The 24,221-nt window shown below is 38.2% G+C and overlaps 1 protein-coding gene, 2 long non-coding RNA genes and 1 other non-coding gene across 4 annotated transcripts in view; 3 read left to right on the top strand and 1 right to left on the bottom strand.

Moving 5' to 3' along the window:
* LOC129144104 (uncharacterized) overlaps positions 1-2,203 on the bottom strand; it is a 220,541-nt gene extending 218,338 nt beyond the window's left edge. Inside the window, exon 1 of the long non-coding RNA XR_008548278.2 lies at positions 999-2,203. This is a non-coding gene — a long non-coding RNA (uncharacterized LOC129144104). The remainder of the gene's footprint in view (positions 1-998) is intronic.
* Positions 2,204-5,503: 3,300 nt separating this feature from the next.
* Positions 5,504-24,221, top strand: part of LOC129144103 (uncharacterized) — a 69,778-nt gene continuing 51,060 nt past the window's right edge. The window contains exons 1-3 of the long non-coding RNA XR_008548277.2: positions 5,504-6,123; positions 8,866-8,974; positions 9,097-9,470. This is a non-coding gene — a long non-coding RNA (uncharacterized LOC129144103). The remainder of the gene's footprint in view (positions 6,124-8,865; positions 8,975-9,096; positions 9,471-24,221) is intronic.
* Positions 9,307-9,407, top strand: MIR137 (microRNA mir-137). The gene has a single exon (NR_035671.1). It is a non-coding gene; the product is annotated as a microRNA mir-137 (primary transcript).
* LOC741620 (uncharacterized) lies at positions 10,034-12,672 on the top strand. The gene is given in 2 exon segments (XM_054685215.2): positions 10,034-10,325; positions 10,328-12,672. Coding segments are annotated over 2 exon segments (516 nt in total). The 5' UTR covers positions 10,034-10,087; the 3' UTR covers positions 10,606-12,672.

Here is a 24,221-nt window from a genome sequence, read left to right on the forward strand (position 1 = left end):
AGACGCCATTTTAAAAGATTGTCTCGTGGATCCTGCCTAGATAGAACAAACTAATTCCGGGGACAGTAAAAAAAAAGTCCTTTGGCTTCTTTCCCCAGAAGAGTGTGTGAAGAAAGTAGAAGCAAATATTAATAGTACTGATCACTTACTAGACCTATCTATACTTATTTTTTGACTAAGCTTTTGAATTTTTTTTTAAAAAAACTATCATTCTCCAAAGACAGTAAACATCCAGAGGCAACAGACTTTACTAAAAGTCACAATAATCATAGCATACTATGCCCATCTCTAACTCAAGGCTGCCTGAATAGAAAGAAACATTGTGATTTCTAACAACCTTTTCCTGAGAACAGAGAAGCATACAGCCTATTTCACTGTACCACTCAAAGCATATAGCCTATTTCAAGGTTAAACTAATTTCAAAACGCCATACAAAACTAAGTCATGAATTGTCTAGATAAACAAAACAATCACTTCCCCAGTTCCATAGTGAGGGGTGGGAACACAGGAAACCTCGGAGAAATGGATAACTCTCTCTCTCTCCTTCTCAGTATAAGAATGAAAACTTTTCGGCCCATGCTAGGACTTGGGACTGAAAGTAGGATTCACACTCAGATACGGGAGGAAGGGTTAAATTAAGAGGAATCTGTCTTCCTTTACCCTCCCTCTCCCCAATTCACAGAATAATTATTGGTGTCTACAACCTGAAATATTAGTAAACATTTCCTCCAATAGCTAAGGAAATGCTTCCAGAAACATGCACATCGGTAGTGCTCTTCCAGACTGGCAAGTGTGGGTTTGAAGTGTGTGCGTGTGTGTGTGTATATATATGTGTGTGTGTGAGAGAGAGAGAGAGATTTTGATGCTTGGAAAACATATTCTAAAAAGCGGCCATAATTTCTTTTTCAGGGGGGCCCCTTTTGGCTCCTTCAGACCTCAGCCCAGAGAACCAGAGAAGGGTCAGAGACGCACGAGGGAGAGGCTGAACTCACACTTACCTTTGACCAGTAGACGAGGTGAGAGTGGGGTTTGGCGCTTTGTTTGTTTTTGTTTTGTTTTCTGTTGCTTTTAGCACGCCCCCAGCGCCAGGGCGCTGGAGGGTGGAGGCGGGTCCGGGCTGGGCAGCGCCCGCGGGGCGGAGGGGACCGAGCGGGCCGCCGCGCCTGCCGCGTCCGGCCAGCAGGGGGCTCCGGCGCTCTTCTCCGGGCGTATTGGGCTCAGCCCGCGCGGCCCGGGCCTCGGGCAGGGCAGGGGATCTGGAAAAGGGAGGACCAGGGGAGGAGGGCGAGAGCTTGAGAGAGACAAACGGGGGTGAGCCGCACAGCGGGGTTCCCCAAGAGCCAGCGGAGCCTTCTCGGAGCTGCTTAAGACATGACAAATTCTGGAGGAGCCAGGCGTTTTCGTGAACGGGGTCTGAGCCTCCGCCTTACCAAGGCTCCCGAGTCCCGCGGGGCCGTCTTGCTCCGGCCTCCAGCCCGGGGCGCCCTTGGCCCGACGGGCAGCCGTCCTCGCGAGGGCGTTAGGGAGTGAGCCGTGGTCCCTGGCCCAAACTCGGGAGGACAGCAGAGAGCTCGGCCAGGGCTGCGGGGAGAGCAATGACTCCCACGCCCCCGCGTCCGCACCAAACGCGCCTCGCGCTTCTGGAGCCGCAAAGCTCAGGCCCACTTAGAGAGGCAACGGTTTGTCTATGGATGTCCTGTGTAACCACACCTTTGCTTTGGCTTCCTTTCCTCGATCTGAAATCCAAGGTGGAGGTTGATTTTTTCGCTCTCCTACTCTCCCAGAGGAGGCCCCGGTCCGAGCCAGCGCTGGCGGGCTGCGGCTGCTGAAACTAGAGTTCCTGTGGCCAGAATGGTGCCCCTTGCCCGCTCCAGGGCTTCAGAGAAGAGCGAGCCCGGCCCGGGGCTAGGGTGTCCGGCCTGCCCCGCGAAAGCGCGCTGGGCCTGGAGACTTTGCGCTCTTCACTTCACCAGACGAGAGTTTAGCCCGGGGCCCGTCCGCGACACCTGGTCTCCGGCGGTTTTCGGGACCCTCTCTCAAAACTGCGCGAGCGCTGAGATCACTCTGGTATTAGCTCCCTTTAGATGAGGAAGGCATTGTATCTTTCTAAGGGGGTCTCTCAGACCTAAGTTATTTTGGTCTGCAGTGGTAGTAATGGCCTTGAATTTGTTTAAACTTACTGCCCACGACACCCTCTCCCCAAATCCCCCTACACCCACACAGTACGCTCCATCACGGCCACCACCACTCCCACTCCATTTGCATTTGAAAACCTCTGGAAACATAAGCGCTTTCAGGATGAACTCTCTCTCTCTCTCTCTCTCTCACTCTCTTTCTCTCTCACTGTCTCTCTCTCTCTCTCTCTCTCTCTCTCTCACACACACACACACACACACACACAGCCCACCAAGTGGAAACTGAGTTGAGTCATAGGATGCATATGAATAGGATTGGATGGTCCTTTGCTTCTGTGGATAAGAATGTTTAATAACCCAGGATTCCGGGCAATAACAGCATTACAGGGTTTCTAGAACTCTGTTCTGATCCTTTAGAAATTGTTAGAACAATAGTAATGATAGTAGGAGGAGAAGTAGGACTATGCTTTTCAAGGCACTTGCAAGCAATCTGCTACATCGTTTATGGGAGAACTTAAAAATATTCCCCTTGATTAAGACTCACAGGTCAAATATCATCTCTCTTTTCTGCATGCTAATTAAAAGCAACTCTGTTCTTAGGTATTTGACAGTCATTTGAATCAAGATACTTGAAAATTTCTGACTCAATAGCAATGTGCTTCAGTACACACAATCAAGTATAATCATATATATGTGAGATATGACTTTGAAGAGGAGATGACTTTTTTAAAAAAAAGACGCATACTCAAAGACAACTAGAAATGGCTGTTGCAGGCAACCAGTCCCTGCTCTGACTACAACATATTTGTGCAATTAATAGTCTCACAGCCTAGTCCAAATCCCCTCTTTACTTGGAGCAGGAGTGTTAATGAACTGTAGATGCAAATCTCTTAATGTATAGATGTAGTGTCCTCTTGAAATTTAACAAGCTTTGAAAATGTAATAAAACAGAGATAAATATTCAGGTTATTTTTAGTTTGTGTTGGCTTGTTGTGTTTTTAATATTGTTTAAAATATGACACAGTTATCCTCAGTTCCTATCCCATATGTCCATTCTGGAGGATCCAGAAAACATATCAGTAGTTAGGGTAACAAAAAATCCTCCAAAAAAGACCCAAGTTTTGCCACTAAACTTTAAGTCTTTATTGAGCATTTCATAATAGCTTTTAAAAAAACAAAGTGCGGTTCATGTTTCTAGCTACTTTCATACAATGTTGAAATAATACTATAATTTGACTAAGTAAGATTCTTATTGATTGCTAATTTGGTGTTAGAATTGATTATATTTCACATAATGATATCCCACTGCTCAATGAGATGAATATTTATGTAATAGGGAAATACCATTGCTGGTTTCTTTACAACTCAGTGTGAATAGCCACATCGTTGACTTCCAAAGAATAAAAGAATCTTTCCATAAACCTTCTGAAGTCGTTTCTATAAACTTGCTCCACTTTCTAATATTGTGAAAGAGTTGATGTAATTTAATTTCTATTCTGTCAATTATAAATTTATTTCATCTTGGCAAGGTGCCCTATTTGGAAAAGTTGATTGTGGGAAAGGACGATAGTATAGCAGGAATATGGAGGTTGAAATAATGTTTAATTTTATAATCAAGATAAATGGTGTAATTGACCTCATCATATCAGGAGCAGGGAGAATCTGAAATGGTTTGATTTGCACACACTTCATTGAGTCTACCAAAAGCATACTGATATCAAATTGCCCAGGACTATATATTTATTATGAGAATTCATAATTCCAATCCTGTTACATATTTTTTTTAATTTTGCTGGATCTTATGGAATAAGGATAAGGGAAGATGAAGAAAACTATACTAAATGTGTCAAAATGCTCCTTGTATCACAACAAAGTGGATGGTTTACTCAATGCAGCTAAATTCTCAGAAGAAAAACTGAAGTCACATCTTTAAAGAGCATTTTTCTTAATGTACTACCTATCTGTAAATAAATAGTTTAAACCATAATGAAAGCAAACTTAAAAAGTTGACTCTAGTTAAATATTGGGAGAGACTGAGTAACTTGTCTACCATCAATTTCCTGAGGACTTGGCCAAATTCTGCCTGCACTTTCAGCCTAACCTGCAGGGGGCAATAGCTTGACACGAATGACAACAAAGGCTGCTGAACTATTAGACTTGAATATCTGACTATGACCCTGGAATGTTGTGTAGGTTGGAAAGAGTGCTTAATTAATGTATATTGAAACAAAAGATCAGGTAAATTGTTTGATTTGTCTTCAAGCTATATTTTTAGACTAATTTAATTCATAACTGTTAGGTTTTTTTTTCCTTAAAGAGATTATCAAAGTTTTAGGAGACACATTCATCTTTAGAATTTTCCTGAACACTAATTGTTTACTACAGAATTTATGTAATGTATGTTACCAAAGAAAAGACAGCAGAATCAAAGTGACCATAGTTTTCAGTGTTCAAATGGATGACAAAAATCAGAGGAAATATGGAATTTTGAGATATATTTAATAAAAGATAGTCACATATCTAGATAATAAACTCTATTTCAATATTTTTTAAACCTATAACTATAAATGGGTGGGGGGCAGTCATCCCATTGTTAGCAATATGTCTTCTTTCCATATATCAAACATTATTTTTTAAAACTGGTTTAAACTTAAAATCACGATCAACAATTAGTGAGTTATCTCTTTTATTGCTATATATTTTTCTATTACAAGTGGAATAGAATTTATTGGCTATTGATAATCCACACTCTCTTTCCCTCCTTCTCGGTATTTCCACTCCCTCCCCCATCCCTATATTTCCCCATCAACTGATCTGGGAAGACTGGAAACAGACCAAAAGGGGTTTTGGCTAGAGAGAGTAATTACAGAATTAGAAAGGAAAACTCTTCTCATCTCCTCACTGCAATCATACTTAATGTTCATTATGTCAATTTTAAATGATACAAAATGCCTTCCCCAAAAGGCATCCTGGTTTTAAGAAGTCAAAAGGGTACCTGGCATTAAACAACCTTGAATCAATCCTGGTGGGATTAACTGGACTGAGTTTCTGTATACTGCACATGCTATGGATCTACTTTGATCACAGTAAGGAAAAAAATGAGAATAGATTTTTTTTTTAAAGAATTGCTGCACAGGAGTGTTCCGTTTCTTTTATATGGCAGAGTTTGATCTTGATAAAAACCTTTTAAAACATCCTTTTCCCCCCACTATGGTAAAGAGATCATATCTGTTTTTGCTTTTCTTTAAGAAAAGAAAATGGGGATTGCTTACACGGGGAAAGAAAATTTTATTCTCCAACACCCCCTCCCATTCTACTAAACCATTTTAGTCGACATATGTTTGTTATCAGAGAGAGGTGCTGTGAACACACAGCCATTTTCTTAGCAGCTTTTTGACTGTATGTTACCATAGTCCCACAAGGCATTGGTCCTTTCCCACTGGGAAGTCATGAATAAGAGACTATGAAGCTTGCACGTCAGATCTTCCTCAATTAATCCACCATTAGCATGTTTGGGATCCACTACTGGATGGTTAACAGCAGCTTTTGTAACTGTACGCCGACCATATCCAATTATGCTCTGCTAAAAATGAACTCTTTGCAGACCAACCCTCTCGGCTGTCAGTGTTTTCCGTTTTCCTATTTTAACGTTTGTGTATAGTGGCAGGCGACAGATGGTGTAGATCAGATCGATTTGATTGCATTAGATGATTTTTTCCCTTCCCCACTCCTTTCTGGAAGCTCGCATCAGCTGAAGGCTATCGCCTGGGACTCCTCGGAAGCATGAGCAAGCCGCCACCACGCGAAGGCACTGGGGCACAGCCAGCGCGAGGCGCCGAGGTCCCTTCCCAGGGCTTGTTAACACTGTAACCCGGCACTCGGAGAGAAGAAGCAGCTCCCACTGCCCAGAGCCTACCTCACTGCACATCAGATGACTCCCTGGCTTCTACACACAGTTGGAGTTCCGCTTGAAACCTGGATTTAGAGGGTAAGCACTTCAATCGAGATGGATTTGTGACAGTTACTTTGCCATACAGCAAGACAAATCTCAGCAAACGTAAAGGATGTAGGATGTATGGCAGAGGCAGACTATGTTTACATCGAAAAATGTGTTTCTTTTTGTCTGAGAACGAGAGTATTATTCAGTAAAGATGTGTATACTCTTTTTCCATTGACTGTAAGAGTCGACTACCACCCTCCTCCCGATTTTTTCTCTCTCCTTGGTGTTTCCCCCTTTCTACTTGAGAGGGAAGGAGAGAGGGAGAGGGAGGGAGTCAAGGGGGAAGAGAAAGAGGGAGAAGGGGGGGGAGAGAGAGAGAGAGGCATTTCAGCTTTAGCTTAATTGGCTTATTTCCTCAAACCCATTGCTTTGTCGCGTTTCTTTATGTATTTTTGGTTGCAAATTGCGAAGCGATTAACTGGGATGGGTGTTGGAGTATGGGGGATAGCATAGGAAAGTACTGGGAACCGTCAATCAGTCGCGGTGGCCTTGAGAGATCAAAAGGTGCTGAAAGCCCCCTGCCCGCAAAACACACCTCTAGTTATTGGGGCGCGAGAGAAATGTAGATTCTAATAAACATGGCTTGCAGGAGTCGATGAACAAAGGTACTTAATGCGGACCTAAGCCTCCGCTGATATTGTTCCGCTAGCAGTATCTAAATATTCAAAAGCGAAGTGTAAGTTGATCAACAAACGCCCTGATGGTATTGGGCTTTTTCCCTTTTTTGTTTTTGTGTGGAGGGTGGAGAAGGGGGGGAGGGTGGATGGGTGGGGGAAATCCGACAGCTTAAGGAGGCTTGAATTGAATATGCACCCAGCGGCAGTGGTCTCGTAGGAAATGGTGTTCTCGTAAGTCAGGCTGCCCCGCTCAAGCACGAGAGAGCTTTGGTTAGAGCTCAGAGCGTCAGTTCTGCTGCGAGTGCTGCCGGCAGTCGGCCCGGGTTGAGCTGTCCACTCGTCCAGGTGCTGAAGCTGGTGGAACATTGGGTAGGTAGGGAAAAGGCTGGCACTGCTACTTGGGTAGAAAGAAAGCATATCAACTGCGTTGTTCTAGTTTCTTAAAGCGTGTGAGTCTGTGGGTCAGTGTGTGTATATATTTTATTTTAATTGTGAGGAAGCAAAACTGAAGGAGACTACTTGGAAAGCATTGAAAAGCTGTGTGGGTATTTATGCTGTGATTCTGATGCCCTGTGTATTGGGGTGTGTGTGTGTGTGTGTGTGTGTGTGTGTGTGTGTGCCTCCCTTGACCATCCTTTTGAGTTTATAACGTTCCATTTACTAAATCCAAGCCTATCTGTATAGTGTGTTTCTTGTTTTCCTTTTAATATTAGTTGAGATTTAAATAGAAGAGTGCAGAAGCAAATGTACACTTTGCTCATAGACTATTGCATTACTTTCCCTAAGGGCTTTTGTTTCTAGGAGTTCAAGCTGAAGAGAACCTGTCAGCTTTCTGAATTTTTTTTTTTTGTCTAGCACCAGAGAAAAGCTCCACTTTATACCTATGTTAGGTAACAACAGAAAATAGTGCTTATTTATTTGTTTTATTGGTATCTGTCTTTTTGTAAGTGGTGTACTTAAGAGTTATCTGAAAATAATGTAAAACGGTCTGGTAGTTGGGCTATATTGGTTTTCTTTCTAGTTATTTTAGGTTCAGACATTATATATTAAACATCTATTCATAAAACCTAGAATTCATTTTGATTTTTCCATCTGTAAGTAACATGTCAAGAAAATGATGAGTTGGTGTGCCTGGAGAAGTATTATAATTTTTTAAAAAATAAGAGCAAACACAACCTAAGCACCTTAAATTGCAACCAGGTCAGTTAGAGATGAGTTGTGGTAGTGGGAGAGATTCTGTTATATAATTACTCCTTGATGAAGAGCTATTTGCACTTACATAATTTGGGAAATCATAATGTCTATTGCCATGTTTCCATATTCCCCCCCATTCCCCTTACATGGATGTACTTTCATGTATTTGAGAGTAAAGGAGAAAGCAAATTGAGAACTTTCTAATGAAGCTACACCATGTCTTGGGTAGTGACGTTGCACTTGTCCATTTTATTTAGTGAACAATAAACCCCCATTATCAGAATATCCACTGCAGGATCTTAAGACAAAGCTTTTCCAGTAAGAGCCATATTGATCATCAAAGAATCACAGAGATTCTCTCTCTGAATGCCAAAATTACAGTCACTTTGCAAATGAGTTTTTATTGGCTTTTTCTTCTTAAAATAATATTTATGAACACAGAGCTTCAAAGGTTTTTCTGTAGAGGTGTCCACAACAGCTGTACAGCAATGCATTTATAGTATATATTTTAAAAGTGTGCTATGAAATTAAACATTGTAGTGATATAAAATGATGCTTAAATCATAGAAAGTCTACCAGCTTGTCAACTCAGTGAGTTTTGACACTATGGAAAATGGGTTTAATTACTGTGTGCCTTCAAGCTTTTTTTTTCTTTAAAAATCATTGTGTTGTATAGCTATAAGGCCTTCAAAGGAAAGATGCCTATTTTTGTACATCTATAAGTATTTGATTTCAAGTAGTAAATTGAATGAGTGTTTATTTTCCATGATCTTGGGCTTGAGAAAAGTGCATTTCCAAAACACACTACTGAAAATTTCACCCATGCATGACCTATCTTTATTTAAGCCTCACTTCTTCCCAAAGCCGTCTAGGCAAATATATTTGTATTTGTGTGGGTAACTATTCACGTCTCTTACAGGGTTCTCTGGCTGCCATGGCACTCAATCAAACCACCTAGAGTGGACTGGCCGAGACCAGACTGGGTACCAAGCAGAGAAGTGCAGAGGAAAGCACTGGGAGAGCACCAGGTAAACTGAAGGTTACTTGTCACTCCCTCTTGTGCCCAAAAAGCCTTGCCACATCTTCCCTCCTCACTGGAAAGACAGCACTCTTCTGTGTTAAGTATTTGATTTTGTGATTTGTCTTTCAGAATTGGAAATAGAGCGGCCATTTGGATTTGGGCAGGAAGCAGCCGAGCACAGCTTTGGATCCTTCTTTAGGGAAATCGAGTTATGGATTTATGGTCCCGGTCAAGCTCAGCCCATCCCCAGGCAGGGGCGGGCTCAGCGAGCAGCAAGAGTTCTGGTGGCGGCGGCGGCGGCAGTAGCAGCGGCAGCGGTAGCAGCGGCAGCGGCAGCTTGGTCCTCTGACTCTCTTCGGTGACGGGTATTCTTGGGTGGATAATACGGATTACGTTGTTATTGCTTAAGAATACGCGTAGTCGAGGAGAGTACCAGCGGCAGGGGGGCAGCGGCCGCCCTCCCCAGCCCACCAGCTGGCCACTAAACGCCCGTGGTTGCCAAGGTAGCACTTTCTTGTTCTTTTCATTTCCTCGGGTGTTTTCGCACTGGTTCCACCGGAAAGGCTGTGCGCTGCGCCTCTGGTGACCAGGACTGGAAAATGGGTTCGCGCAGGGGGCGGGGGGCGAGGTGAAGGGGATGGGCGGGGAGCGGAAGGGGGTCCGTTCCCCCGAGCCTGCGGGGCGGTTCGGCGTTCCCAGTCCGCTCCTCTCCTCTCCACGGTGGGGTGCGGCTGGAGGGAGAGACGCGGACGGGGCGATTTTCTAAAGTTGGGAACGACTGAAAGGCCTTGAGCAGTTTGGGAGCGTCGCGAGTGAGGCGCCGAAGCTGGGCAGAGGGTCGCTGGGGGCTGCCTCCGCAGAAAGGGCGTGTCCGTGGGCGAAGGTGCCCCCGCAAGCCTGCGGAAGCGCGTGACTTCGCGAATCCCGGGCCCGGGGCGGTGCCGGAGCCCCACCCCCGGCCGGCCGCGCTGCTCCGCAACCAGACTTGGCGGCCGAGCTGGGGAGGGGGCGGGGGCCCGGGGGCTGGGTCCCCGCCGAACTTCCAGATCGGAAGTGTGGCGGGTCTCTCAGGAACGCATATTTTCTTTTCGGATTCTCCGAGAAGGGGTGGAGTAACAGGATGGGAACCGGATTGGTTGCAGTGTGGCACAGACCTGGAACCTTCCTGAAAGAGGTTGGGGCAGGCAGTGACTGTTCAGACGTCCAATCTCTTTGGGACACCTCTTCAGCGCTGTCTTCCCTGCCTCTGCCTTTAGGACGAGTCTCAAACACCAACAAACGCAAGGCACGTCCCCCCTCTCAGGTCAGCTGCGAAGGCATGGGAGCAAGAGAGAGCCTCTCCCTCCTTCTACTTAGAGTTTTTGTTTGTTTGTTTGTTTGTTTCAAATATTAATGGAAGATAAAACAACACGGATTTGTCACCTCCTAGCGAAGGGGAAGCCACCGCCACCACACCCCTCAAGCATGCCCGGGCACTCCTGGGGACAATCGGACGTGGCAGGAGTTGGCATGCCCAAGATGAAGCTGGGAAGGATGACCCAGAGTGGAAGGCGTGGGCTGGGGCTCCAGGTCTCAGCTCTCGCCAGCGTCGGACCACACAGCTTTGCCAGCTTTGCACCTTGCCTTTCCTTCTTGTGAGGCATCTGGGACCGTCCTATCAAGGCGCTTCAAAGGTGGAAGGACAGAGTGCTGGGGACAAGAACGTACCAGGCGCCCAGAAGATTCCACTAGCGCGGCCAAACACTAAGACCAGGTTTCCTCCCTGCGTGGTGGTCGTTGGTTGTGCACGGGCTGCGCAGGAAGACTGAATTCCTGAGAAATGGAAACTGCATGAGAAAAATCAAATAAACTTAGAGGCCTGTGAAGCTCTCCCTCTTGTCGCTCTGGGACCGCTCTAAGCTGAGCTACATCTCAGATACCTTCTCCCCCTGGAGGATGGGCCTTTCTCAGGCACGAAGTGCGTGTGCCCCACTGGGCTCTTGCCCACAAGAGCAGTCTGAACCCTGGAGAGGCTGACACCGAGGTGTCTTGAAGGAAGCAGGCACACTCTCATGCTTCCCCACCTAGGGTTTTGCCTTTCTTCTAATATTTAGGATTCCCAGTGAAGGGTACTCCACACACACCCTCTCCCTACCCCTAATCCCACCCCATTGTGTCTGATCCCACAATTACTCCCAGGGTATCTATACTCAACAGCTTTTGCGCTCAAAGAACATTGTCGTCTGCAGGGAACGGGTGGAGCCCTTCTCAGAAGCTCCCGGGGGCGAGTCCATTTTAAGAATGAGTTGAAGTAGGAAAGAAAACACAGATGCTGTCTTTGCATTCGACATTCTATCACCAGCAAGAGAATATGTAACTCCTGTTCTTTCCTTCATTATTCCATGAATTACCTTTTTTCTCTAGGGATCTACCAGTTGGTGATTTAGGGCTTTTAAATATTATGCTTGTTATGTATTTAACAAAATGCAATATGTCTACTGGTGGCATTGTTTCCTTGGGAAATTAGAAAAGTAGAAACTACATACTCTAGTTCCTAGGTGGTCTCTGGAAAGTTGGCCTCATGCTGGTTGGCTAAATAATAAGTGTTTAGGATTTGAAAGGAAGAAAGAGAGCTGAAGGCCTGGTGACAGAGTTTGTGAGAAACAGAAGATGTAACACTCTGGCATTTGTTGAGGGGATGAGGTAGAACTTTTGAAAAATAAGCTATTCTATTCAGTTTTGTGCAAATTTATTGCAGTTGCTTCATAGAGGAAGAATAATGTTTAGAATGGAATAATTGCAAATGCTAGTGATGAAATCTAAAGGAAACCTCTACTCATAGTTAACTGAAAGTATTTTTGTTGTTGTTGTTTAAATACTTATCTCATTGCTTTCTTTCCTTTGCAGAATTATTTTCCTATAATAGTTTCCATTAGGTGTCAGTCTGAACTGGTTCTTACTTAAGTTAGGGGTGAAAATGTTCCATCATCACACCTTTTAAGATAAGAAAGTGGGAAAAATTAAAGCTGTATTAAGTTGAAATTACTGGAGTTAATTTTTATTGTTAAAGGCAGCTTTTTTCTTCCCAGAAAAAATAATTTTAAATTATGTCGCCACTAGTCAATGACTGCTTTTGCCCTGTCACTGTCCATAGCCATGATTAAAGAAGTACAAAATGCTTGTTTGTGCTTTTCATGCTAGATCCAAGTAGTGTTAAGTAGTCATAATTTTTGGATGGCTTTTCAATTGATGTCCTAAGACTAGAAGGGTAAGCAGCCTTTTCTAATATTTCTTTTGCTTTACAAAGGTGATAGAAATTTTTCCTGAAAAAAGGAACATGGATTCAGCTTAAGCTGTTCATTTGACAATACTGAGGGCACAGTAAAGGAGGAGGGAGACAAATTGTGAAAATTCCTTTTGTCCACTAGTTTTACTTTAATAAATCCTGCTTAAATACTCAGAATTTATGAACACAATTTATGATGTATAGGTGGGAGATTTTAGGTCGCCCATTTAAATTTATATAATGTCTATAAATGGTCAATTTTATACTATAATATTCATTAATAAGCATAAGAAACATCATCTTGATTGGTCATTTGCTACTGAGTCCCGAGTAAGTAGCTTGATAGAAACTGCATTTTTCAGAAAATTTGCTTATTTTATTCTTTGTATTTGTGAATTCTGTTCTGATGTTGTTGCTTGAATAAAATTGTGGGGAGTGGTGATGGTATTCGTGGTTAAAGATCCATAGAGCATTATGACAACCCCATGAACTTTCCCTGAGGCCATTGTGAGCCCTAGAATGATGTGGCTCTTGGTGTCAGAGCAATGCCAATCTAGAACCAGAACAGAGGTCCCAGTGAAAGTCCAAGCAAAGGCAAGCAATGATGAAGTAGCATTTTGATGGAAGGAATATTCCAAAAACCCTATTATCAATTTTTGTCTTATTATATTCCACATTAGTCATGAGAAATTTTCAAATATAAAAATAGACAACAAAATTAGAGATGATGGGTATATTGGGAAACATTTTTGTGTTTTATGTAAGACAGAGGAGAAGTGCTAAGGACATAGAAGGAAAGACAGCATAAGGCCATCACAGTTGTTCACCATCTTGTCAATATGTACAGGTGCAGCTACCATTGTATCACGGAAATGACAGAATGATGTTCTTACTGTGTTGGAAAGTAGCGTATTCTGCATGGGAGACTTACTGTTTAAAAGTAAATTTCTTTTGGATATATTTTCCGTAAGAAGAAAAAATATAATAATGACATCAGAATATTTAAAGACTTTTAAATCATTTAGCTATTGAATTTAGTTATTGATAGCTGTACAACTATATACACAAATGGTAAGTAGATTTTAAGCAAATAGCTTTGTAGTACAATTTGTTTTTTAAATGTTTTCAGATTTTTATCTTAGTGCTTATACTTTAAATCTTGACTTACAAGTCTTGCGTTTAAGTCTAGAAAACATTTTGCATGATTGTATAAAATAAACATTTTAGTTGAGGAAACACTGCAGTTCATCCAAAAACATAAGCTAAAAAGATATATTATAATATTTTAAATTTCTTGAAATGTGTTTATTACCCAGTAATTAGTTGAGTTTGTTGAGTGCAGCCTAACAATAAAATCAGTGTATCTGTATGTTTGTATTGTTGACCAGCTTAAAAATTTATTACCAACTGTATCTTGTGAGTTCTGGGTTCTGCTACATCCTGGCTAATAATAATGTGAGCTAAGCAAGGCAGTCTGATCTTCAACACAATTAAAATATTGTAATACATATGCAAGGGTAAAGACAACACTTCATTTGCTTTATTTGTGGAAAAGCCCTTTGAGACTCATAGTATTTGAAAATAAATATATATATATATATATATATATAGTAGATCAAACTAGAACCAAATGTTAAAAACCTATGAGTTATAAAACATGCAGTTCAAAGATTTTAAATAAGGGTTATTGCCTTTATTAGTTTAAAACCAATACTGAATCTCATTCAGTTAAATTACAAACTAAAAAAGACATATTGCTGGAATCTATTAATACTATGTTTCCAGTTCAAATGAAATTTATACCATAATATGCTTTTTAAAAAGTTGACAAATTATATTACAATAGTGACATAATTGCATAATTTGAAAGTAGTGTCTATTTGTAAACTTGAATGAAATATGTGCTTTTTGGAAACACTTTTTCTGAAAAGATTATTTTTATAAAAATGATACATTTTAATTGGAAAGCTGATATTTCTTGCAATTTTGTTTTTAAAATTTGTATTCAATACATGAGTAAGTATTAATTGTTTGAAGCCTATTTTTGTCTCTCTAAGCTAGTGTAGTCAATTTCAATAACTGTTTCAAAGAAGTCTCAAGATAAACTAAAAATTACTCATTTAAAATAGTTTTTTATATATCTGCCAAATAGTCCATTAGTTTTTGGATTCCAAGAAGAATGAATGAATCAACGAATGAATGAATGAAGGTCATGCCTACTATTCTGTCAGAAGCAGATATAAGAAAAAGACCTTTTCCTTTGTAATAGAAATATATCATGATAAGACTTCCAAATATCCTGGATTGTTTTACAGATAACTACACAGGAATTAAAGTTATAGAATGATTAGTTTGTGGATCCAGTTTCATGTATTTTTTTTCCATAACTGTTATTTATATAGGCTTTGGTGTTTACTGAGACAAAGCAAATTAGAGAATTGAGGCTGTTACACGGAGAAATCTCAAATTTCATTTTGTCCCTCAATTACATGATACTTAAGGAGTGAGGTATATCCTGTGGTAGAAAGAACTTTGGAATAAGACTAGAAAATCTGATTTCGAGTAGTTTCTGTTGTGAACTATGACAATGGACCTATCACACAGCTTGCCTGGTCTTCACTTGTCTCATCCATGAGAAGGGCTAGATTTAGATTCGCTTAAGGCCTTTTTACCTCTTTAGGATTCCATTTCAAAGAAAGCCTTTTTTTTTTTTTTTTGTATGAATTCTACTCTTCATTTCATGTAAAGATGGTGGGCCAACTGATATCACAACTAAGAAGCTTTTAAAAGGTATTCACCAACATTTTGTCTTAGTATTAAATAATAAAATGGTCCTTAAGATTTTTACTTAAATTCTTAAAGCATGAAACACATGGAAATATTTGTTGCTTTTTCATGCTTCATTTTTTATTTGAAGTTTTAGTAGGGAAAAAAGCCCCAAAAGAATGCTTTACAGATTCATTCTAATGTGTTAGCATGGGAGTACACGTATATGTACATCTGTATAATAAATTTGAAGCTACTCAAACCGCAGATCTATCTTCATAAGCATTTTAGCCTAATGAGGCCAAATCACAAACAACTCCATTCAAAGTTGATGTATATGATTGTAGTGGATAAAGAATGAACATGAACACTTGGCCTCTAAAAATGTTTACTCCTTGTGTAAATGTTTATGCTATTAAATTCAATTACAATATTTGGAACGGCGTGAAAATTACTGTTTTTTTTCCATTCTGTTAAAAGGACCAATAATTGTCTAGGATATTTAATTCTTCTAAAATGGTTAATCTTTTAAAATACCTAGTCCAGTGTTTGGCACATAGTAGGTGCTCAAAATATTTATGAATTTTGTGAAAGCAGTGATATCCTTTTGGGGCATACGTGAATATAAATTTTACATTTTTTCATAATTATTTAAAGTCACTATTATATAAAATGATTGTTATACAGCATATATTTGTTTAATTTAATGTTAACATAAAATTTAATTCTTTAATTGTTTACTAATAGTGCAGTTATTCTTTGCCAAGAAGGAAAATACATTCTCTCTGATTATTTGATATAACTTTTAAATAACGGAAAAATCCATGGGAACATTGCTTTCAAGCTGATATTCTTTTTGAAACTCCAAGAATCTGTTCAATCTACTATTGAAATAGAAAATTTTAGTCCATGTGAATGTTACCTAATGTATTTATTTAATATTAAATGTATAAATATTTGTAAGAATTTATGAAGTTTTAAGAAGTAATCAATAGAAATGCACATTGTGCAATATAATAATTACTATGATAGGCATATTTTCAAAGCTAAAGATCTGTGTAAGTTTTTTAGTTTTAAAAAATGATTTACTAGGAAAACAGACTAAGTTACAATTTTATTTGAAAGGTGTGACTCTCCGGGAGGTTCAATTTATAGTAAATATAAATTGACTTTTTGATCACAAAATAATACACCCATCCTCTAAAAATTAATATGGTTTATCAGCTATTGCTTTATTCAGATAGTTTACATACTATCCATTCTCAGTTTAATTATGGGTATAAAACATTATGTCCATTGAAAACTTTGACTCTGATTTGTGTGCTAAATGGAAGCAAGCATAAAAAGAATAGAGATCTAAGGAGAAAAAATTAATTAAAAAATAAAAACTTTGAGAATAAGTTCAATAAAAATTCTACAAATCTTTCAAAAGTAATTGCCTTCAAATATATATCTGGGGGTAGGAGTGTGAGGTTTGGAAGCCATTTATTCACACTTTTATTAAAATATCTCATGTTCCTTTTTGTTGTTGGATGTAGTTGTCCATAAAACAGCTTTGAAATTGTTTTAATATTATATATTAGAACAGAGTCAAAATAAGGAGATTCTTTACCACAAACAAGCATATTTTTGTTAGTTGTGAATGCTATGTTTATTAAAAATAGTGAGTGACATTAAACTTCTGAGGCGGTTTCACATTTACGTTTGGTGATTTGTGTAGATAACAATTGAATTTGACAAGAGAAAAGGGACAATGATAGCAAGTAACAATGTTAATGATGTGGACTGGAGTGAAGAATGTGCAGATTTTGGTGATGTATTAAAGTAACAATAATGAAATTCCTGGTGGCTGGGACCAGTACACCTTGAAAAAATATAAATCTTAGGAAACATTAGACGAGGTCTTGCTCTTTATATGGTAACGTTTACCCTGTTGTGATGGGTAGTGTTCAATATTGATTGTATATAGTTTATCTGTGTAGAAGGATTCTTTCACAGTATGAGTGACAAGTGTATCCCAGAGTTCTTGCTTTCAAAGTCATGCTCTGATACAGAAATTTGAATCAATTAAAATAGAAATAAACTCTGAATAAAATAAGCCTAGCTTATCTGTAGAAAATTGAGAAAGGCAAGAAATCTGGATGTTTCTCAAATAAAAGAAAGAACATCAGTCTGAAAAGACAGACTTCTGAAAATTGAGCCTAGGGGGATATGGCTTAAAAGAGACAGCCTTTTTAACAGTTTTTCTATTAGAAAACATATGTGTGATACTTGAATTTATGCTCTAGAAGTAAAGTAACCTAGGAGGATTTGTTAAGACAGTATTCCCTGATATAAAATACTGATACCGAGAGTTTAGTTTTTCCTATTCACTTAATTGATTTAGATTTTAGAGAGGAAATCTATTTGTTAGTTAACCATGATAAAGATAGAGAAGACTGACACATTTGTCCTTGTCTAACTTGGCCTTTATTTCCAAATACATAACATTTCCACCTGATCATTTGTTTGCTTTTAATATGACTATTTTCCATTCCTATAACCACATGGAATACAAAATTTCAAAAGTCTTTGATAAGCTCATAGTAAACTCATATGATAGTTATCATTATAAATTTCTATCTCAGATCTAGTTCTTTGGTATGTAATACAATTCCCATGTTTCCCATATGAAGTCCTCACAACACAGAGAATCCAAATAACTTCTCCATGGACACCCAGATAATATTTGGAACCCATTTTCTAAGTCCTTGTTGGATGTTTTCTTTCTAATACATCACACTAAAACTTCACTAAATGTTGAAGTTTTTCTCACATTACTCTTCCTATTGTCTGAGAATAATTCTTATATTTTTCATACTATTCAGTGATATTTTACCCAAGTAATCTAAACTTTTCAAAAATTCTTATATTGTATATATAGATGTGAATGTATCAACAGATTCCAAAGGTCTCTAGTGTGCTTGTACTAATGATTTTTTAAATCTTGGAAAATGGTATAGGCTATCTTAATGTAGAAACAGAAGATGAATCATAATTAAAGGAATAATTTGACCTTTTACCCTAGTTGAAAATATTTCAGTAAAACAAGGGAAATGTTAATCACAATTACATCAACTCAGTTTAATAAGCTTCCAAATGCAAATGTTGACTAAAAGATTGGATACAAAAATATTTGTAATGCAGTGTATTCAATGAAAAATTTAAAGTGACATTGTTAAATAATAGTGACCCCATGATGTTCTCATACCAAATAACAGAAATAAAATCACATTTTAATAAACAATTTAAAATTATATTTACTTTTACTTCACTTTTTAAATGTTCAAAGTTATCTTGTTGAATAAATAAGGACAGATCAGCTCTTGGATTAGGGCAGAATCAAAGTAAAATTCTCAATTTTGCAATTGAACCCTGTTCACTTCTGTTGTGCTATTTATGAAAATTGCATGGTGGTCTGTCACTGCCACATCTGGGTTACTTGCAATGCTAACAATTTAGGGGTTTGAGAAGGTGATTTTGCACTGTGGGTTCAACCAACTTATCAATCGTGAAGCATGCTCCTCGTACATATGTTGCTTAACAACAAGGATACATTCTGAGAAACACATCCTTAGGCAATTTTGGCATTGTAGGAACAACCTAGAATGTACTTACAGAAACCCACATGGTATAGCCTACTATACACCTAGACTGTATGGCAGCCTACTGCTCTTAGGCTGGAAACCTGTACAGCCACATGTTACTATACTGAATAATGTAGCCCATTGTAACACAATGGTAAGTATTTGTGAATCTAAACACTCTAAATATAGAAAAGGTATAGTAGGAATACAGTATTACAAGTTTATGGGATCACCATTGTATATCTAGCCTGTCACTGATAGATACACCATTATGTGCCGTATGACTACCAAATCATTCCTCTATCATAGCAGTAAGGGTTCACTAGAAAAATGGTGTAACTATCTTTGTTTTAAATTCATCAAGATAGAAAGTTGATATCCTTTTGACCATTTAATCCCATTTAATAGGTTTTCCTACTTTATTAATTATAAACAATAACTGTAAATAACTATGTTCATTCTCTTTCTAAAGTTTTTTAAAAAGGTTGTAGATATAATCCCAAGATAGGTAGGTAGATAGACAGACAGACTAACTTTTTAAAATCTATTTTCTTGCTCAACTGAAAATAATCCAGTGGAAAAATTGGCACTGAGAAGCCACACCTAAAATAATCAATATTTTGTCCAAAGAAAAATATTTTATGGATTCACATAATTTGGCCAAGAACAAAATGTTTTAAATTGTGTAAAGGATATATATTAATCCTCATACCAGCTAATTAAGCTTCTTCTGTACAACATACAGTTTTAAGTTAACAGTAATTAATATAGCCAGCTTGGAACCTCAGGAAGCTAAAGCCAGCAAGTGCTTTTTGGTTCACTCGAGAGGATGCGGTTTGATTGCTGGCGCCAGTAAACAGGTTGGGAATTGTCAACATTGTAATTAGCAGCAAGTTTCTGGATTCTCTGCCTGCCAGACTAGTGGGCTGATGCTTGGAGCAGTTGCCCCAGTGGGGAGAGTGAAAAACAAAGGAAGGGAATTTGAGCAACCTTGGTAGGCTCTGCCAGCATATGCCACTGGACCAATGTTTTTCTTGGCAAAGTTCTATTTTAAGACATCTAGCAGTGGTTTCCACAAAATATGAAACTCACCATAGCAACCAAAATGGCAAGCGTCTCTAGGAACCTTTCCTTGATTGGGTATCAGGTCAAACTGTGTTCAGAGTGATATTGCCTTATGTGCAGTATGCTCTGTACCGTGCACAATGTGGTTATTAACAGTATGATTAAAAGGGTTAAAATCTGTTTTGGCAGCAATCCTTAAATAGTCTGCCTCTGCCAAAAAGCCTTCAAAGAATAAGGTTATGCAAACCTTATTAACCCTTCGTGTAGTACAAATGGAAAGGAAATGTCAACCTGAATACCACCGAGCATCCAATCTTCACTACTTACTTACATGATCATTTCAATCTAGTTTTCTTAATTCCAAACCATGTGATTGTTATGATCAAAGGTTGTCATAGATTTTAAACCCAAACCGTATTTGTAGTGACTGTAAGATGAGGACTACATTAGTAAAGTTTATAAGTAATTTATAACCCAACTGAACAAAAATTAGACTATCTTTTGAAACCTGCTTAATAAAAGTTCATGTTATATATGTATAGACACACATATATGTAAAATTTCACTATCTTAGAATATTTTATCTTATCTAAAATAAACAACATGCATACTCTGAGTAGTCACAGGATAAATACTAACCCACCTACCTTGTGGCAAAAGCACGATAACAAATCCTTTGGCCTTTTCTTTCTTTCTTTTTTTTTTTTTTTTAAAAAAAAAGCATCTCTGTAGTAAATTTATTTTTCTTTCCAGTGAAAAAAAGGTCAAGGTTGCTGAGCACTGCTAAAATACACATACTAATTTCTCCCAAATAAGTGATTGGAGTCATATCACAGATATTCTTACTGTCACTATCTTTGCCAAAATGTGAGGAGGAGTTTCAAAAAGATAAACAGCATACAGAGAGACAAACAAAATAGCTTTCTTTACTGTTTAAAAAAAGTCCTCAAATGGATCAACGTGCTATATTAAGCAATTGCCAAGTGGTAATTTCTGCAGGTGGATTATCAAAAGTGCACAAAAATGGCTGTGTAGATCTGGCACCCAGGTGTCTGGTGTAGCATTTAGCGGACTCTTTTGTGGGGAGAAGGATTACTCATTTGTTGGAGAGAGTTCAGTTCTCTAATCCTCCTCCACAACAGAATCCATGTTGGAGTGAACAAGCAACACGATTCTTATCCACTCTCTCTAGACTCTGAGGAATGCTCCACAATTATTTATTATTTTCACTGGAATTAGATGCCTACAGGTGGCCCCATAATGTGCCTCCAGGCATACAACCTGCTGTAAATTTTTAAGTTACATTAACTCAGCAGTATGTTGTCTTATAATGACAGTTCATTCAGTTTATGGGGAAAGGAAAGGAAGCAGAAAGGCAGTATTTCGTGTTAAGCATCATTACAGCTCTTTCCCCGTTCTTTCTTTGAAGTTAGTAAAGGATATTTGGCAGAAGCAACACTCCTGGTGTTTTGGTGTGGGCTGTGTCTCCTGATAGATTCAGAAAGGAGGTCACAGGCTCCAGGCCTCTGTATCATATCCCAGGGACAGATTTGTTTATGGGGTGTCAGTATTAAAAACAGGCAGAGCAGTAGGACTTTTTCTTTTTTTATTCTTTTTTTCTCTTATTATTTCCCCTTTTTTGCCTCCCTTTCTCCCTTCCTTTCTTCTCTTCTTTCTTTCTTTCTTTCTTTCTTTCTTTCTTTCTTTCTTTCTTTCTTTCTTTCTTGAGTCTCTGAATGACTTCTATTACTCAAGTGTTTTGTCATTAGTGGTCTTTCATATTATATTAGGAAAAAATTAGTTTAGTTTTATCGAGACATTTGGGCTTATGATGCTGTTGCAATTTCACCCCTGTCACATATCCTATATTCTGCAATTGTTTTTTCCTGGGTGTTTGGGTTACCGATCAGTGAGAGAAGGAGGGAACTGCTTCATAGCTTTTTGGTCATTGAGTTTTATGCCTATCCTTTCTTTGTAATGGTGCAGTTGTCACTGAATGGATGCAGTTAATTCCCTCGTATGTTTTTGGATACAATTCTCAGAGCTGATGAAAAAACAAAAATAATATCTAAATTAATATACTTTAGGAGTAGAAATTAGTAGAAACATTTTTAGGGGCAATACACAAGTCGATTTAAGCCTCAGAAGTCCTAGTACTGGGTTATAAAGCTCCTTCTTACAGCCATAACAGAGTAAAATTTGTCTCCCACCATTCTATTCTCATTAAACCTATAGCTTATATTACAAGTAACAATGATGATGTGCATATTTTAAAAATATATTTTATGTGTACAAAGTCATATCTAAGTTATTAAAAAGTACACAATAAAACTTGTTTTAGTGTTAAAACATTTTTATTAAAATTCCTGTATCATAGACGTGGGCAAACTTAGTAGCATAAGGCCAGTTGGACACTTGCGAAGTTATCTGCCTTAATATACAAACACCTACACTAGCCCATCTTTTATTTTATAGCAAGGGATGAACTTGCTGAGAAAAAGCAACTTGTATATTCAAAAGAACTAGGATGTCTTTCAGAGTAAATCATTAAATATCCATTATGCATGTACTATTCATGAGGTTTGTGTCCAGGTCTGCCAACATTTCTTAAGTACCTACTATGCAACTGGTATTCTTCTAACTGCTGGGGCTACTGAGGAATAATTAACAGACCTTGCCCTTGAAGCATCCATGATGTACGGGACCTCTTACAATTCAGGCTGTTGGAGACTTGGTGAGGAAGTCAAAGGAATGTAAAGCAGCATCCTCCTTTCAAGGAGCGGACTAGGATGTTGTTAATATTAAATATTAAACTGTATGAAAGTGATTGTTTCTGCAAGCCCTTACTGTTGTCTCTTCACCAGAACATACTTACATGTCACAGATGTAGTAATAAGTTCTTTCTAGAAGTAGATTTGCCTTCTCTTTTTTCCTTTAAAGTATGGAAAGTCTTTCAGAACTGAGTAGACTAAGGAAGCACCAGTTAGGAAAAGGAAAACATACACACTTTTTCACATCAAAGCAATAGTTACTGTATAACCAATTATAAGTTATATAATACCATTTATAATGAAACATGATTATATTATCCCAGGACAAATTATTCGTGTATCCATAGTTATCAGAAAATATGTTTTAGTGATTATAAAATGATAGTGCTTGCATGTAATTCCCAAATTCATTAATATTTGATTCCAGAGTCAATAAGTGTCTTTTGAGAATGTGATGATAGGCGTTATAAAAGAAAGTGCTGAACGCATTATGCTGTACTTCAGAAAGTGGTTCTCAAAATGGGGCCTTCTTAGCAGTAGCCTGAGTGTCACCTGGGAACTTGTTAAAAATGCCTGTTCTCAGACCACATAACAGGCCCACTGAATAAAAACTGTGAACCCTAATCTGAGTCTTAACAAGCCCAATTCTGAGGCCTGCTAGAATTTGAGAACCACTGCTTTCTATTGATTTTTTTAAAATGACAATTAAAGTCAGGTTCTATGCAACACTGATCCAGTGCTGACCCATTTTAGGCTCTCTTGTAGATTTAAAGTTACAAGTTATTATTATTAATTAAACCAGATATCTTAAATTAAAAATTATCACTTTACTTATCTGGTAAATTCTACATTTGGGAAATATTTTAAGCCCCCATTTTGAGTTCTATTTATGTAAAACTTACATAGTATTCTTATTAGTGTTATATAATGCTCACATTGCTATCTTTATAATTATAACATTAGATTGAATTTTTCCAGGACTTAAACCATTCTTTTATTTAATTTATTATTATTTTTGTAATTCCAGTAGCTGTCCCAATTTTTTACTCTGGTATTTAATTATATCCCAGTTTACAATCTAGGAGAATCAGCTTAATTTTATAAAAGGCATACAATATTGAATAAGACCTTTAGATCATTTGTGTGTGTGTGTGTGTGTGTGTGTGTGTTATTGTCTCATGGATTATTATTAAAGTTTTCTCATTCATCTATGACACAAATAATTTTTAAATTCCCGTGGAAGGCAATTGCCCTGACAAAACTATTTGAGCACTTATACAATGTTCTAGTATTACAGTAGCATAAAATAAGTTTCCTAATATCTGTATTGGAACTGTATTTAATAAAAATTTACTTAGAACATAGGTGATTATATAATAGTAAAAATGAATGTTACTGGTTAAGCAATTAGATTATATGAGTTCTCATTATACCAACTGGAAATTGTCTTACAAAACTATAATATGTTCTTACTTCAAACCACAGCTTTTTATTGAAGCTTTCATAAAAACATTAGAAATTCAAAGCCTGGCCTGTTTAAAATGCAGCTCTAAAACTTAGTGAATACTTTCTTGTTTAGTGCTTTAAATTAAAACAGAAAAGAACAACTGTTGAGACCATGTAACTCTAGATTGTAAGACCTAAACTAGTCCTGTGACTTTTACATTTTGGCTTTTGTGTTTAACACAAAAAAAATAATATCAAACCACCTCGAATATAACACTGAAGTAAGTGGCTGACAATGTCAGTGGGCTTTTTCTC

The sequence above is a fragment of the Pan troglodytes genome, chromosome 1 (assembly GCF_028858775.2).
Source record: "Pan troglodytes isolate AG18354 chromosome 1, NHGRI_mPanTro3-v2.0_pri, whole genome shotgun sequence".
In the NCBI taxonomy this organism is placed as follows: Eukaryota; Metazoa; Chordata; class Mammalia; order Primates; family Hominidae; genus Pan; species Pan troglodytes.